The following is a 15,103-nucleotide window of genomic DNA, read 5'->3' on the forward strand; positions in this document are numbered from 1 at the left end:
GAACCCGTGTCCCCTGCATCGGCAGGCGGACTCTCAACCACTGCGCCACCAGGGAAGCCCTCTTCTTTCCATTTTTTTCAACAATTGTCACCTTGTGGCTCAAAGAAAAGGGGTAGACTTGGCCAGCAGCCCATCATTTGAAGAGCCCCAGGCATAGAAGGCTGAAAGATGGACATTGTTGCTGTCATGGCAACACATGCAGGGTGCAGAGTTCAGGGCAAGGCAAGGCAGGCACTAGGTGGCAGCGCTGCAGGGAGCCCCGCTCCGAGGGTTCCAGGACCAGCAGCATCAGCATTGCCTGGGTCCCACCCCAGACCTACAGAATCCACATCTGCAGGTCAGCGAGATCCCCAGGTTCCTTGCAAGCTTGAAGGTTATACTGAAGTCTCAGAAGGCTTGGCAGTGTGATCTCAAGGCTGGGCGCTGGAATTAAATGTCTAGTTCAAAACTTTGTGTCTCTCATTAGTTATACGGCCGCGGACAAATTATCATTGTTATTAATATGCCTGTTTCCACGCCTAAAAAGCGAAGATGATGATCCATGCCAAACACTTAGAAGTGCCTGGCAAGTGATGCTTATTGTTTACTATGACTGAGTTTCAAAAAATCAAGGCCCATGCACATACTCCTAAAGGCCACTTCTCCAAGGACAGATACATTTTCAGCCAGTCACTTGAGTTGAATGACTGAGATTGCAGCTCCCCCAATACCCCCCACCAATCCCATCCATTAAAGAAAACAAAGACACCACAACTCCTGGCCGCAGAGTGTCAGATATATTGATGGTTGTAAAGGGACAGCTTGGAGACATTTTAGGTCTGCTGAGATGGCGTGCAGCATACAGACATGCTCTGTTTTTCTGAAACCATGTCATTAAGTTTGCAAATACATCTCTGTCTTGAACATGATGTCTTGTTTTTTTTTTCATTAGCACAGTTTACTACTAGTTTCTCCTAGGGTAAATAAATATAATGGCTGTTTGCAGAGCCACTACAGATTTATTTAGATGTTTAACAAGGTGAACTATTTCACAATTAGTTCGACCTCTGGGTCAACAGCAAGATGTTTTTCATTTGTTTTGTTCACTGCTCTCAGGGGCAGGGGTTATCTTTTCCAATTTGTTCTCTGTTCACATGTTTAGTCACCAACAGACTACGAAAGGTAGTGAAAAATAAGTCTGTTTAAAAAATTAAACTGTAATTAGGCCATGGGATTTTTCCCAAGACCCTTAAAGTCAGATAATTTAAATTTACAAGAGGAAAAAAAAAATAGGCATCATGGAAAACTAAGTAACAAAAAAAACTGAAAAACACATCTGTAGAACACAGTGGTCAGTTGTAAACAGCTCAGAAGGGTAAAGAAAACAGAAGGTCCTTCTAGAATGTTACACAGTCCAACGACAAACTCTGCTTTTTTTTTCTAGTGGCTATTTTCCTACCACAGTGTTAGCTTCATTATTATATTAAATAACTTATATGGGTAAAAAGGAGTTTGCTAACCAGCAGCCAACTCAAAACCTTGTAGGAAGAGGGAGGAGGGGAATTCACAACACAGCCCGCGCTCAGGGAAACAAAGTCCGCAGTTGGCATCCAGCCAGCCTGACCCCTCCCGGGCAATGCCACTGAGCTGCAGTTTGGGATCTAAATAGAGGGCTTGCTTCCCCTCCCTCTTCTCCCTTTTTCTTTTAAGTTAACAAAGAAACATGGGCTTCCTAAGAGCCAGCACTCAGCTGGGCAAGTCCCATTAGCAGCAAATGTTGAACCAAATTAAAACACACACACACACACACACACACACACACACACACACACACACACACACAAAAGAAAGCTCCATCCAGGTGCAGAGCTGTGATTCACATGGAAATTCCAGGAGATGAATCATTGCAGAGCTGGGATCTTTAGAGGATTCTTTCTCAAGTGTCCTCAGTGAACATTTCAGTCTCACAAAATTTGAGTCAATCTGTCAGCTGTGGGGAATAAGGTCCCCATCTGCTCTTGAGGGAGCGTGCTTGCAGGGACTTCATGATTTTTTGTGGCATTAGATGCCCGAAAACAAAGGCCAGCTCCTCGATGATCTGCTTGAACGCAGCAGCTAGCAGCAGCCAGAATCCCTTGTGTTAAACTCTGCCCAGGAGGCTGGACCTGAGTAATAAAGAAGATAAGATAAGAAGGAAGGTGGCAAATGATCTGAATGAGGATGAAAATCCTCACCTAATACTAGTTTCATCTCTCCCATGTTTGAAGTTTGATTTTACATAGTTTACAGTAAGTCAGACAAAGACAAATATCATATGGTATCACTTGTATGTGGAATCTAAAAAAATGATACAAATGAACTGATTTACAAAACAGAAACAGACTCACAGATGTAGAAAACAAACTGATGGTTACCAAAGAGGAAAGGTGGGGGGAAAGGATAAACTAGGATTTTGGAAATAACATATACACACTACTATATATAAAGTAGATAAACAACAAAGAACTATACTCAATATTTTGTAATAACCTATAAGGGAAAAGAATCTGAAAAAGAATACATATATAACTGAATCACTTTGCTGTACACCTGAAATTAAAACACTGTAAATCAACTATACTTTAATAAAAAATTAATTAATTAAAAAAAAATTTTAAAGAAGGACAGAAAAATATTAAGCATTGAAGTCCTTCAGGTTTTCTGGGAGAACTGCTAGTCACTTAAAATAAATATATATTAGTGGAAATGGCCAAAACTTTGTTTACAGGTAAATCTATACCTTGAGTGGCTTTATATTAACACACACACACACACAAACAAAGGTCATTAATGATAAAAAGCTTTTAGAACCATACTGGTCTCATGGCAGATGGGATACTTAGTAAATCTGAACGAGTTCACATTCGGTGCCCACTGAGAGCATTTAAATATCAAGCGACAAGAAAGGTGTCTCCCCTCACAGGTGTATTTGTCATTGCCACTGCTGAACCCAAGTGTCTGAATGAGTGACTCTTGGACCAGCAGGAGAAGCATCTATGTGAAAATATCTTACTGCCTGCAAAGCTAATGTGTGTACACGTTTTCAGGCAGGTACTTTCATTCTAGAATAATGAGCCTTAGTATCTATCCACTTAGCATATGTGGATAGATCCTTTTGCAAAGGATCACAGCGTACTTCTTTTTTATCCTCTTTGGGGTGCCCGGCCTCAGCAAACACCTGCAGTAACCCAACGTCCTTCCTCAACAGCACAGGAGCAGGTCCAGAGCTGCGGCACATGTGAGGGAAGACCCTGTGCTCCCACTCAAGGGCTCACACAGCAGTAGGGAAAAGAAGAAACATCTCCAATCCTTTGCCTATCATCATGACCTGCTGTACACATAATAATTCCAATGCCTCTGTACCTCATCCCTCCTCAATAAAAGGTTCAAAGCAGGCCTAAATTTTCCTTTAAAACAAATAAAATCACACAAAACCAAATACATCTTAGATACCCTGGCTCATGAAACCTAGCCCAAGATCAAGTTAATGAAGGCTCCCAAGTGACTATGGGAAGAAAAGAAAATGGGCTTGTCAACCTGGTACAAAAAGGCACATGGGACTTCCCTGGTGGCACAGTGGATAAGACTCCACGCTCCCAATGCAGGGGGCCTGGGTTCGATCCCTGGTCAGGGAACTAGATCCCACATGCATGCTGCAACTAAGAGTTCACATGCCACAACTAAGGAGCCCGTGAGCCACAACTAAGGAGCCCTCCTGCCACAACTAAAACCCAGTGCAACCAAATAAATAAATAAATATTAAAAAAAAAAAAAAAAAGAGGGGCTTCCCTGGTGGCGCAGTGGTTGAGAGTCCGCCTGCCGATGCAGGGGACACGGGTTCAAGCCCCGGTCCGGGAAGATCCCACATGCCGCGGAGCGGCTGGGCCCGTGAGCCATGGCCACTGAGCCTGCGCGTCCGGAGCCTGTGCTCCGCAACGGGAGAGGCCACAACAGTGAGAGGCCCACATACCGAAAAAAAAAAAAAAAAAAAAAAAAAAGGCACATGTTCCCAGAGTCTCTTAGTAGAAATACACATATAGCAATTTTGGTTATAGTAATACTATATCCTGGGCTACTTTTGCCTATTAAAGCATCTCAGATGGTTAAAATACAAACTTACTTATCCTAGCTTTGTTTGAAAATACTACTAGATTAACAACATTTTTAAATTTGGAGAGATTCTGTATTACATTTAAAGAACAACTCTCTCCCAAACCAAAGAGGGGACCAAGATCTAGTCGATAAGTGACACACTCCAATTTACTGAACCAGCTGGTACTTGGGTCTCTTTGATCTCAGGTGAAATAAGATTTTACTGTTAGAACTATTCAGAAATACAGTCTGAAATTCTTATCTTTTAGATGAAGAAAATGTGTCAGTGCCCTTTTTAACATACCACAGGGTAATTTCAGTTCCTCATTCCATAAAATAATGGGAGAAAGAAGAACAGAGTCACTATATATCTGCCAGTACTAAAAAAAAAAAAAAAAAAAAAGACAATAAAACTGAAGGATGGCGATGAGGATTCCAAGCCACAAAGATTCAGTTAACAGGAGATAAGTTACAGAGAGGACTTGGAACACGCAGGCAGGGACTCCCTATGACAAGCACGCGGCTTTCTTCACTTAAGGCCAATGTCTTTAATAGATCTGTACGGCAATGAGAAGCAATGAGACCCACCTTAAGGACTTCCATCTGTCTTTCTCTATATGGTTTTCAGGTCCTTCACTCTCATAGGAAGCCAAGTAGAGAGCTACAATCAAACAAAAGTACGAATGCATTAACGCTGAAGCCTTTTCCTGATACATTACCCACCTCCATCCATCCCCCATTCAACCTGAACCAAACCCTACAGCAAAACACACTCTTTAAAATATCAAATTACAACCCGGGAGCTTTAAGAACACAGAATACCACACTTTGCCCCTGACTGACCATCTCAACAAAACCCCAAGGGCCTCTTAGGCCAAAAAGGCACTTGGTTAACTAAGACAATTTATGAGGCAAAAAAAGCTTAAAAAGGCAAGCCACAGGATGCGATCATACACTCACGTTTATGTTCTTTACAAAGAAGGGGGATGGGAAGGGGAGCCTTTCCTGTTAGCTTTTTAAAAGACATTTTAGCAGGTAAAAAGTCAGGTTTTCTAGGCCAATTTTTCACTCTTCTAATGTTTTTCTCTTTAATATTAAGTCAAAAAGAATTCCAAAGATTTAAAAGCTTGTTATTAATCCTGTTTGTAGAGGCTAATAATAATCAAGTCCCCTCTGGAATGGGTCATATTAATACAAAATGTTCTTTAGTCATTATCACAAACACTACCAATGTACTATGAGAAATAGTTAATAATGCTATTGATTTCTATAATATTAGGATATAACAGATTAATATAATCAATCCCCAAGTCTTTTACAAACTTTAAATTTCTGGTCAATTTTTTTGGTACACAATCACTGTTTCTGCCTCAAATTCCCTAATGTTTTAACAGGTTAAGACTTTCCACTGTTTGTTTTGACAAACAGCAGGGGCTAGCAATTGTTTTGTTTTTCAATTTACCTTGAATGTCAACATATCATGAAACACCTTTTTTCTCCATTAAAGCAAGCCTAAACAAGGGCAAATAATCTTTCAATAACTTTCCATTTGTGCCCAAAGCTCTGCAGATCTAATATTATAAAGAATGTTTAAACACAGAAACATACTGCTTATCGGTGAATAGTGAGTGCCTGACTCAAATATTTTAGGGATAAATCATATGGTTTTCTGTGCAACAGAGAATTCTTAAGATGGAATAAGTCAGAAGACAGGCCTCATACTACATGAGGAACCAGGCACCAAGCATTTATATGCTGATTTCCTGATCGTAGGGTCTGTGGATGCTGGTGGCGGCCCCGGCTGAACAGGCTACCCACCATCTTCACTAAAGACTGATACTGTGAGCAAGTACTGTAAGATCTTCCGGTCCCTCTCAAATGGACACTCCACTTGCTTCCATGTCATGAATTCACTCACTTGTTTGGCCAGTTCCCAAAATTTCTAGAAAAGAATAAAATGAAAGTTGAAGTTAAAGGCAGTTATCAAAAATCATGAGCTGGGATGAGACCACTCCATTTAATGTTCTCCTCTGGCTTCTAATCTTCTGAACTCCATAATATTCTTGATTTAATAAAAATTAGCAATAGATTATTTGCTAGGTAGAGGTAAAAATTTACTCAAGTACCTCTGGATAATAATTTATAATAATGGTGCAGCTAATGTATTCTAGTCAGCATTGTTATCTTCTTACAAATTAGTAGGGAAAGAGAAAACTTGGCTCGAGAACTTCAGAAGCAGCTTAGATGGCCTGGGCTCTCTACAGTTGCTGGAGAAGCTAGTCCTTCTCTGGGCTCAGATCTTACAGCCTTACCTCAAAGTTGACATGGCCGTTGGGAAGGCGGTTGGCACACCCCTCATTGAGGAAATAAATATCTTTGATTAAAAGACTGAAGAATGGTATCACAATCTAGAGAAAACAAAAAGCTCTGGTTTGTTTTGTGCAAATAAACATTTAGACTCGCATCAAACAATATAAGAAGTTAATGAACAGCACTGACTCTGGATTACAGAGTAGGCTATAATTAATTAAGACAGGTACAGTGTTTTCTTTGCCTCCCATGAGAGCAGTTTCCTTCTTTATGTAGTTTTGCATAACATGAAAATGCTGTTAATAACCAAAATGCAGCAAAGATGGGGGCACTGGGGGGTGGATTGGCTTCACATTGTTGCTAGTTTCCCCCAGTTTTCTCAGGGCAATAGCATATAATCAGATCTGAGAGTTCTAGCTATAATCAAAGAAAAAACATCTAAAAGAACTCTGACTTTTCATTTAGTTAAAGCAAAATATTAATAGAATACCTGTCACTGCAGGTACTTAGAGCTTAAGATGTGTGACCCATCTCTCTGTGAGAACCTGTACTGTTTTTATCATTTAGACATCTACATTTTAGATGAACTGTTTCTTAGAGGAACATTTTCTTTTCCCTTGAAGATACTGCTCAAGATAACATGAGAGCTACTCTACATTCTAGGAAGCCCAGAATGAACAAAGAACAAAGCTCTTTGTTCTTCCACTTTCTCTCAAATGCCAACATGCTTTTGAAGATTCTAAATGTGCTACAATGTAAATAATGCTGCAGACACACATCGTGGACCTATGTTGTTTACCCAAGAGCAGGTTTTTGAAGGTTCCCTAAGCTTATGACTCATGTGATACACCTATACTAGATGAATGACAGGTCTGGAAAACATACATTTTGGCTCATACTTAAAAACATTAAGTATCAATTTTCACTTCTAGGGTGAAATTCAGATTTTCCCCTAAAGTCATTTAAAAAAAGATAGCCTTTGATTATTTTTTGTTTCGTTGATCTCTGAAAATAGCCAAAATGAATCTTCAATTTCGACAGCCCTTTTGAATAGACTTTTAATTATTTGCTATTGTCTGGAAGTCTCTAAACTGAATTCATAAAGATCCCCTCATTACCTTCTCCTTCAAATATTACTGACTACATCTCTATTATTTTAGAACTAAACAGCCATGGTAACAAGGATAAAAGCACACCCAAACTTCACTTCTTTGCAAGACCACTTGTCACTGGGGGGTGCTGGGCTTTGGCTCTGCTAGACCTCAGTTTAAAATGTGGCTCCACAACTGACTGGACGTACAAGCCAGGAGTCCACCACCTGTGGCCCAAGGGCCAGCCCACCTCACCACCTGTTTTGGAATGGCCTAGAAGCCATACATTTTACATTTTTAAATGGCTGGGAAAATATCAAAAGAATACTATTTCATGAGCATGAAATTAAATGAAGTTAAAATTCCAGTATCCAGACAGCTTTACTGGAAAACAGGCATGCTCATCCACTCACCTGCGTACCATCTATGTCTGCTCTTGTGCCACCACCTCTGAGCTGAGTAGTTGCAACAGAAACCGTATGATTTACAATGCCTAAAATATTTAGGATCTGGCCCCTAAGAGAAAGAGTTCGCCAACCCCTGGTATAAGGCTAAGAAAGCCTAGTTTCCTCACCTTAAAATGGGAACAGTACCTCACTGACTTGTGGTGAGGATTAAATTCAACAACACAGGTTTGATCTCAATTAAGCATTCCCCCAAAACCAACGGGCCCCATACAAGGGGACAAGTATTACTGATGTATCATCATAAGGAAAATGAGGACTGAATTATTATCAAGATGCAATATCTGCCTAGTGTAACAGCTTTTAAGCAAGAACTTTACTTCTGTGCTCTGTTCTGTAGTGCTGGGCTGTGAAATTCATGTGGTGCTGATCACATGAATCATTTTATATACATATATATATAATGGAATAAAGAAACTGTAGTATATATACTTGTATGTATATATACTATATACATGTATATATGTGTGTGTATATGTAAATATACAGACACACACACACACACACTACAATTTCTTCATCCATTCATCCATCAATGGACATTTAGGTTGTTTCTATACTTGGCTTTGTAAATAATGCTGCAATGAACAAGGGGGTACATGTCTCTTTTCTAAATATGTAGTGTTTTTGGAACTTCCCTGGTGGCGCAGTGGTTAAGAATCCGCCTGCCAATGCAGGGGACACGGGTTCGAGCCCCGGTCCGGGAAGATGCCACATGCCGCGGAGCGACTAAGCCTGTGTGCCGCAACTACTGAGCTCGTGCTCTAGAGCCCGCGCTCCGCAACAAAAAAAGAACATGATTCTGTTAACTCAGAGTAAATATGTAGTGTTTTTGTTTTCCTCAGATAAATACCCAGAAGTGGGATTGCTGGATTGACCCACTATTAATTGTCTGAACCACTCTTCCAAGAACACAGCGATAGAAACAATCTCCCTTATGATAATTCCTGCGCTGTTCCTTATGCCCATATGCCAGACAGAAGTCTCACAGTCTTCTCCAACTTGTCATTTCCTCGGGGATGGTTCCCTTCAGATGTGCAGCCCCTCCATAAATCTACCACTGTAAAACTCGGGAGACTATAAGGACTTCAGATTTCCAGAGTGAAGGTGGATGTACAGGCTACTACAGGAGCCAAAGTTTGGTTTCTGAGAGGTCTTTCAATGAAGGCTTTAGTGGGAGAACGTCTCAAGTAGTAATGTTCTCTAATTCCCTTTCACAATATTCTTGGCAACTACACCTTAAAGGCATTATCAGTTCCACAACTAGAAATGAATGCTGATGATCAGAAATGGAATGGTGAAAGGACTGAAAACCATGCACTTGTAAGAGAAGTGGTTAAAAACCAGGAGACACAAGGACTCACAGAAAAAAACAGCAATTTAAAGATCATTTAATGGCCCCGATGTGAAAGATAGATTTTTTTTCTATATGGTACCTAGAGATGTGCCACATTGGCCACCTAAACATAATTCAAAGAATATCAAAGATTATATTACTTTATTTATGCTGCCAGGAAGACTTTAAAATAGGAACTGACTTAGGAATAAAGAGTCTACCCTCACTTCACAAAAGAAAACAGAATCCCAATTCTCTTGAATAAAGATGAATTTTTATCCCCAAATGTTTTCATTCATAGCCTTTAAGACCAGTTGTGAAAAAGAAATGGCGTATTTCTTTAAATTGGTGGTGGGATCATTTGTTTTACGAACTAGAGAACACAATCCATACACTCACACAAAACTGGTTAAAAAACAACAAAACTAAAGCAGACAGAATTTAGTAAATGATAGAAAGGGTAAATACTGGAAAGAGCTATTAGAGTCCCACGAGTACAACATTCAGTGAGATCTTTGTGGGAGGGCTGGACTTCAGAATTACTTTGGCCAGTGCTGCAGCTCCTGACCAAGAGAGATGATTCTACAGCCTCTTCCTCGCTAAGGCAGAGGCCCTCTAACTCACGGAGGTCCTGCAGAGAAAGCCTTGCTTCCAACACGGAGAGGTGAAGAAAACAGGTCTTCACACTTCAGGGTACTGGGATCCTCCCATGCATGTGATCATTTCCCAAAGCTCGAAAAACTTCTGATTAGATTTTTCTCAAAGTAGTCACAGGAGTACTGGGATGTGGGCAAATAAACTTTATTTTTTTCTTTTTCATCCTCCTCATCCTTGTTCTTTCTCAAAGAGCTTTAACCTTCTTTTTAAATTTTATTTATATTTTCGCTGCACTGGGTCTTAGTTGTGGCACGCGGGATCTTCCTTGCAGCATGCGGGATTTTTTAGCTGCAGCATGCGAACTCTTAGCTGCGGCCTGCGTGTGCGATCTAGTTCCCCAACCAGGGATTGAACCTGGGCCCCCTGCATTGGGAGCTCGGAGTCTTACTCTTACCCACTGGACCACCAGGGAAGTCCCAGGCAGGTAAATTTTAAAAGCCGGTAGGGCTTCCCTGGTGGCGCAGTGGTTGAGAGTCTGCCTGCCGATGCAGGGGACATGGGTTCGTGGCCCGGTCCGCGAAGATCCCACATGCCGCGGAGCGGCTGGGCCCGTGAGCCATGGCCGCTGAGCCTGCGCGTCCGGAGCCTGTGCTCCGCAACGGGAGAGGTCACAGCAGTGAGAGGCCCGCGTACTGCAAAAATAAATAAATAAAAATAAATAAAAGCTGGTAAACTCCTTCAGGCTAAATCGAGGTAGTTATCTCTGCTTCATCCCTTCTCTGACCTTGTTTCTTTATCAAAAAAAAAAAAAAATTAATGTATTTACAATATCTCTCAAACATTATCGGAACTGATATTTTGGATTTTGTTGAGAAGCAATTTAGCATGTTGAAAAGGTGGGGTTTCTTTTTGTGTTTGTTTTTATTTTAGATCATGGTGGCTGAAGCTTTTTGGGGGAAGTGATTGAGAGGCCCTGAAATTTTTTACCCTCATTTTCATTTATTTGTTGAAGATACAGTTTAAGTTAGAAGATGGATAGAATCTAAGCAGAAAATAGCTTTCATCAAGCAACTTTCTTCAGCCCATTTACTGCAACCAGGTATTTACTTCTCAAATAACATGATCTCCAAATGTCAAAATGACTTATCCTTCCCATGTATGAAATGTGCCAATGAAGGACCCTCTGAGTCAGAAGTACAGTTGATCCAAGATAATGTGAAATTGTTTAAGGGCAGGGGAGATAGAGTGAGGATCATTCATCTCTCAGACATCATCACTGTACCTTTTCTGCCACCCACATATCCAATTAGTAACAGCAGGCCTAATGCTACAGCAACTAACCTACTTTCTGACTATAAATGACTTAACCATGGGAGGTAAGCTAATTCTTTAAGAGAAAAGGTTACATTAAGTCAGTCACCTTGTGCGCAGTGTAAATGTCTGTTTCCCATTTAATCAAATTACTCTCCAATGCTATTAGTCATCTTAACGTAGGACTTAATATTTACTGCTTGAAACGCAACTATGACACATTACAAAATAATCATTTAATTAATGCAGTAATAACATTTGCAAACTTCTCCACCAAGTTCCCTTTCCCTCTCCTCCTTCCACCCTTCCTTTAGCACTCCCCTTCCCTCTGTGGCAAGTGATAAAAATGTCTACAGCATGCGGCCTTGCTTTCTTAGATCTAAAGTAAAACAAGCTCGGTACAGTAGTTCACATTTCAGTGCAACACATGGCAACTCTACTATGAATAAAACTCCTTTAAACCCATACCTTCTCTCTGCTGCTATGAGCAGTTAAAGACCTTTGTGCTGCCCCACGAAGAGCTGTCCGATAATTGTAGAAATTGCTTGAAGGGTCCATCTGATGCTGAAGACAAAAGAGAGGAGAGTATTAACTACACACTTCCCACCTGCAGAAAGTTTACGAGACCTTACTTTTAACGCCACATAAAAAATTCCAAATAATTCAGGCGCAAAATGTTACATAACAGCAAAACAGCAGCTCCACATACCTCAAGAACGTCAAACTTGGCTGTCTTCACTTTGGCCCAAGTTTTTTTCAGTCGAGAGACTGGGCTCATATTCATGCCAGCTTCCAATTTAAAATGGAGGGAGAGAAAAAGAAGGTGGAAATAGAGAAATAAGAGAGGTCATTGTAACCTATGTTCTGAAAAAGTGTTCATTACTAAGTGGAAGGAAGTTAACTTTATACAAAAAACCTGCCAAACGATTTTCCAGAGTAGTGGTCCCATCTCATACCACCACCCATGTCTGAGAATTCTACTTGGTCCACATCCTCACAATATTTGGTTCAACTAGTCTTCTTAATTTCAGTCACTCCCATGTGTGAAATGCTATTTCACTGTGATTTTCATCTTAATTTGTATTTCTCTGATGACTAATGATGTAGAGCATCTTTTCATATACTTACTAGCCATCAGTATATCTTCTTTTGTGAAGTGTCCAAGTATTTTGCCCTTTTTTTCATTGGGTTATTTGTCTACTTAGTATTGCTTTGTAGGGTCCTTTGTAGATTCTGAGTACAAGTTCTTTTTTAGCTAGATGTATTACAAATACTTTCTCCTGTGAAATGGATTGCCTTGATATTTTCTTAACAGTACAAGAGGGGAATTAAATAATCTTCTATTACCTAGACTGTGGATCTTTCAGGTCTTTGATGTAGATGAACATCTGTTCACTATTTTCATGGAGTAAGCCAGATAGAGACCTGAAGCTTGGCCAGTATTTTTATGGGAGAGATAAAGGGGAAAAAGAATCTTTTTAATGGAAAAAAGAATTGGTGAGAGGGATTTATTAGAATCAAAATTATTGAATTAAATTTGGTAGATTCTCTGGCTTCAAATTGACCCTGACTCTGAAGAGTCAGGCAAATATTCAAATATTTACTGAGTACCTAAAATGTGTAGCATAGCCATATCATTTATCATATAAATTAGAATTTTTTTAATAAAAGAGTCATTAACCATAATTGTGGCAAGAAAACAGGTATAAATTGGGAAAACCAAGACACAGTGTTACCCCCTGCCCTATGTTTATAGAATGAACAGTCACTAGCATTAAAATCCCCATGATATAGAGGAGGAGCAAAGTTTATATGCTGGGCTAATAAGGTCGGAGGATGATAAGTACTAGTGACTTGGTCAGTCAGAAAATGTTCCAGTTTCTCAGGCTGCCCTCTTGTCTTGCCGATGGAATCATTTGATTTAGTCCTAGATCATATATTTCTATAATGCTTGATACACAATCTACTCAAACAGTTTCTAAAATCCTTAATTTAGGCACAAATCTCACGTATAAGCCTTTATACATAAATATTCAGATGAGGATAAACTGACTAAATGTATTCCATGAAATCTTATATACTTAGAAAAGATTATACATACTTGTACCAATTTGGATATTTAAAGCATTCTGGACGTTCTGAAACAAGTCTAGACTAAACAATACAGTTTTCATTAACAAAACTGTACTATCTGCAAATTTTCAGCGGATACATTTCATAGGATCTATAAAAATAAAGGACTCTTATCTCTCAGAAAACACTCACAGATTATTGCCATCAAGGAATTAAAGTTGCCAATGTTAAAACACTCCCGAGCTACGTCAATGAAATACTCAATCATCCTTGCTCGGTGCTTCTTCTTTACAGGCTGTATAGAAAGAGAAAAAAGAGGGAAGTAAGTATGAAAAGATAATATAGAGGGCTAGAAGAAAAAGAAAATTCATTTTCTCACCATGCAGATTTCTGTAGCAACCAAGTAGCTGAGACGATTAAACCATTCCACGTAAGCTTCTAAGTTTCGTGTTTTCTTCCGTTCACTGTAGCAACTCTATAGAGAAAGGAAAGTGAGCAGATGAGTTGGAGAAAAAAAGAGTGTATTAGGCTCTCATTTTTTTCAGATGTGGGCCTTTATTCTCAGTGTGTGAATTAGGAAGGCTTTCTAGGTTAAGAGTGGGGGGTTGGGAGGGGAAAAAGAGAGAGAGGGAACCACTAACATTCTTGACTCTCCTTACAGAAATATCAAATCTCGTAGTATAGTCCAGTGAAAACCTGAAGGTCTAGAAATCTATTCTGCTGCATTCATGACAGTGCCTTCTCTCCCAGGAAGCTAAGTTACTCTGGGGGGGGGGGGTCTTCAGAAGCACAATTCAAAAACAAAAAAAGGGTCTTGGCTGCATTCTAAAACAATGTTGACTAATTAATGGGGTATGAATACCAATTGTTGTCCGCACAGCATGGAGAAGCTGAGAGCACAGAAGACTAGAAAATTTTCTCTTAAAATTAAGTCTAGGAGAGGATTTTGGAACTTTGTGTAGCAAGAAACTAAATATCTTCCAAGGTAGATAAACGGAAGCCTACATCATCCTGGTCTTTAGTAGGGTGAGTGACATATTGTTCAAAAACAAAAAAGAAGTTAAGCTCATCTCAGAGTTCAAGGCCAAACTTGAACAGGTTAATTACACCCCTCTTTCCTTCCTTCCAAATGAAACAAACACATTTCAAAAAAGTCTACTAGCCTCCTATTGCAAAACCTAATCTTCACTTCCTGTACTGAGCAAAACTATTCTAAGGGCGGAAAACAGCTGCTTCCCCTATTCCCAAAGGGGGGCTTTCATTAGTGGGTGATGCAGTCTTTGCTTAACAATTTGAAATACTTCCTGGAGGTCACTGGGGGAAAAATTTCTTATGTGTGTGTATACCGGTTTTACAGCCCATGCTTAGTGTCAGTTTCTTTCCATATGGGCTGCATCAGGCAACAAACCTCTCATGAGGGATTCACCTTAAAACAAGAAGCAAGGCAGTAAAGACCCATCCTCAGCACACTGGATGTGCATCCTGTCTTTATAGCCCCTGCTATTGTTGAATCATGAGCAGAGCATCCTTTCGTATTTTCCTTCTGACTCAAACTGCTAAAACCATTACCCTTTTATCTCCTACCTTCACCACCACAAATGCCCGCAACTACTTGCTTATTAAATTTCCCAATAAGGAGGAAGAGAGGTTAAAAGTTGGTGGTAGGGTAAGAATATCATCAAGGCACTTAGAGACCAGGTTCAAGAAAAAAATGCAATGAATCAGATATGGCTAATGAAAAACAAAAAACTGTTTTTTAAAACCTAAAACAAAATTGTTCCAATTTCTGTCTCTTGTACCATTATCATAGA

At 39.9% G+C, this 15,103-nt stretch overlaps 1 protein-coding gene across 4 annotated transcripts in view; it reads right to left on the reverse strand.

Moving 5' to 3' along the window:
- Positions 1-757: 757 nt before the first annotated feature.
- RASGEF1B (RasGEF domain family member 1B) overlaps positions 758-15,103 on the reverse strand; it is a 35,657-nt gene continuing 21,311 nt past the window's right edge. For all 4 annotated transcript variants that reach the window (XM_007116665.4, XM_028491980.2, XM_028491978.2 and 1 more), the window contains exons 7-14: positions 13,672-13,767; positions 13,485-13,587; positions 11,929-12,008; positions 11,688-11,783; positions 6,423-6,518; positions 5,929-6,052; positions 4,699-4,771; positions 758-2,144 (exon numbers count right to left, since the gene is read on the reverse strand). In XM_007116665.4, the coding sequence (XP_007116727.1) occupies positions 2,120-2,144; positions 4,699-4,771; positions 5,929-6,052; positions 6,423-6,518; positions 11,688-11,783; positions 11,929-12,008; positions 13,485-13,587; positions 13,672-13,767 (693 nt within the window). In that variant the 3' untranslated portion in view covers positions 758-2,119. The remainder of the gene's footprint in view (positions 2,145-4,698; positions 4,772-5,928; positions 6,053-6,422; positions 6,519-11,687; positions 11,784-11,928; positions 12,009-13,484; positions 13,588-13,671; positions 13,768-15,103) is intronic.

Source organism: Physeter macrocephalus, chromosome 7, assembly GCF_002837175.3.
Source record: "Physeter macrocephalus isolate SW-GA chromosome 7, ASM283717v5, whole genome shotgun sequence".
Classification (NCBI taxonomy): Eukaryota; Metazoa; Chordata; class Mammalia; order Artiodactyla; family Physeteridae; genus Physeter; species Physeter macrocephalus.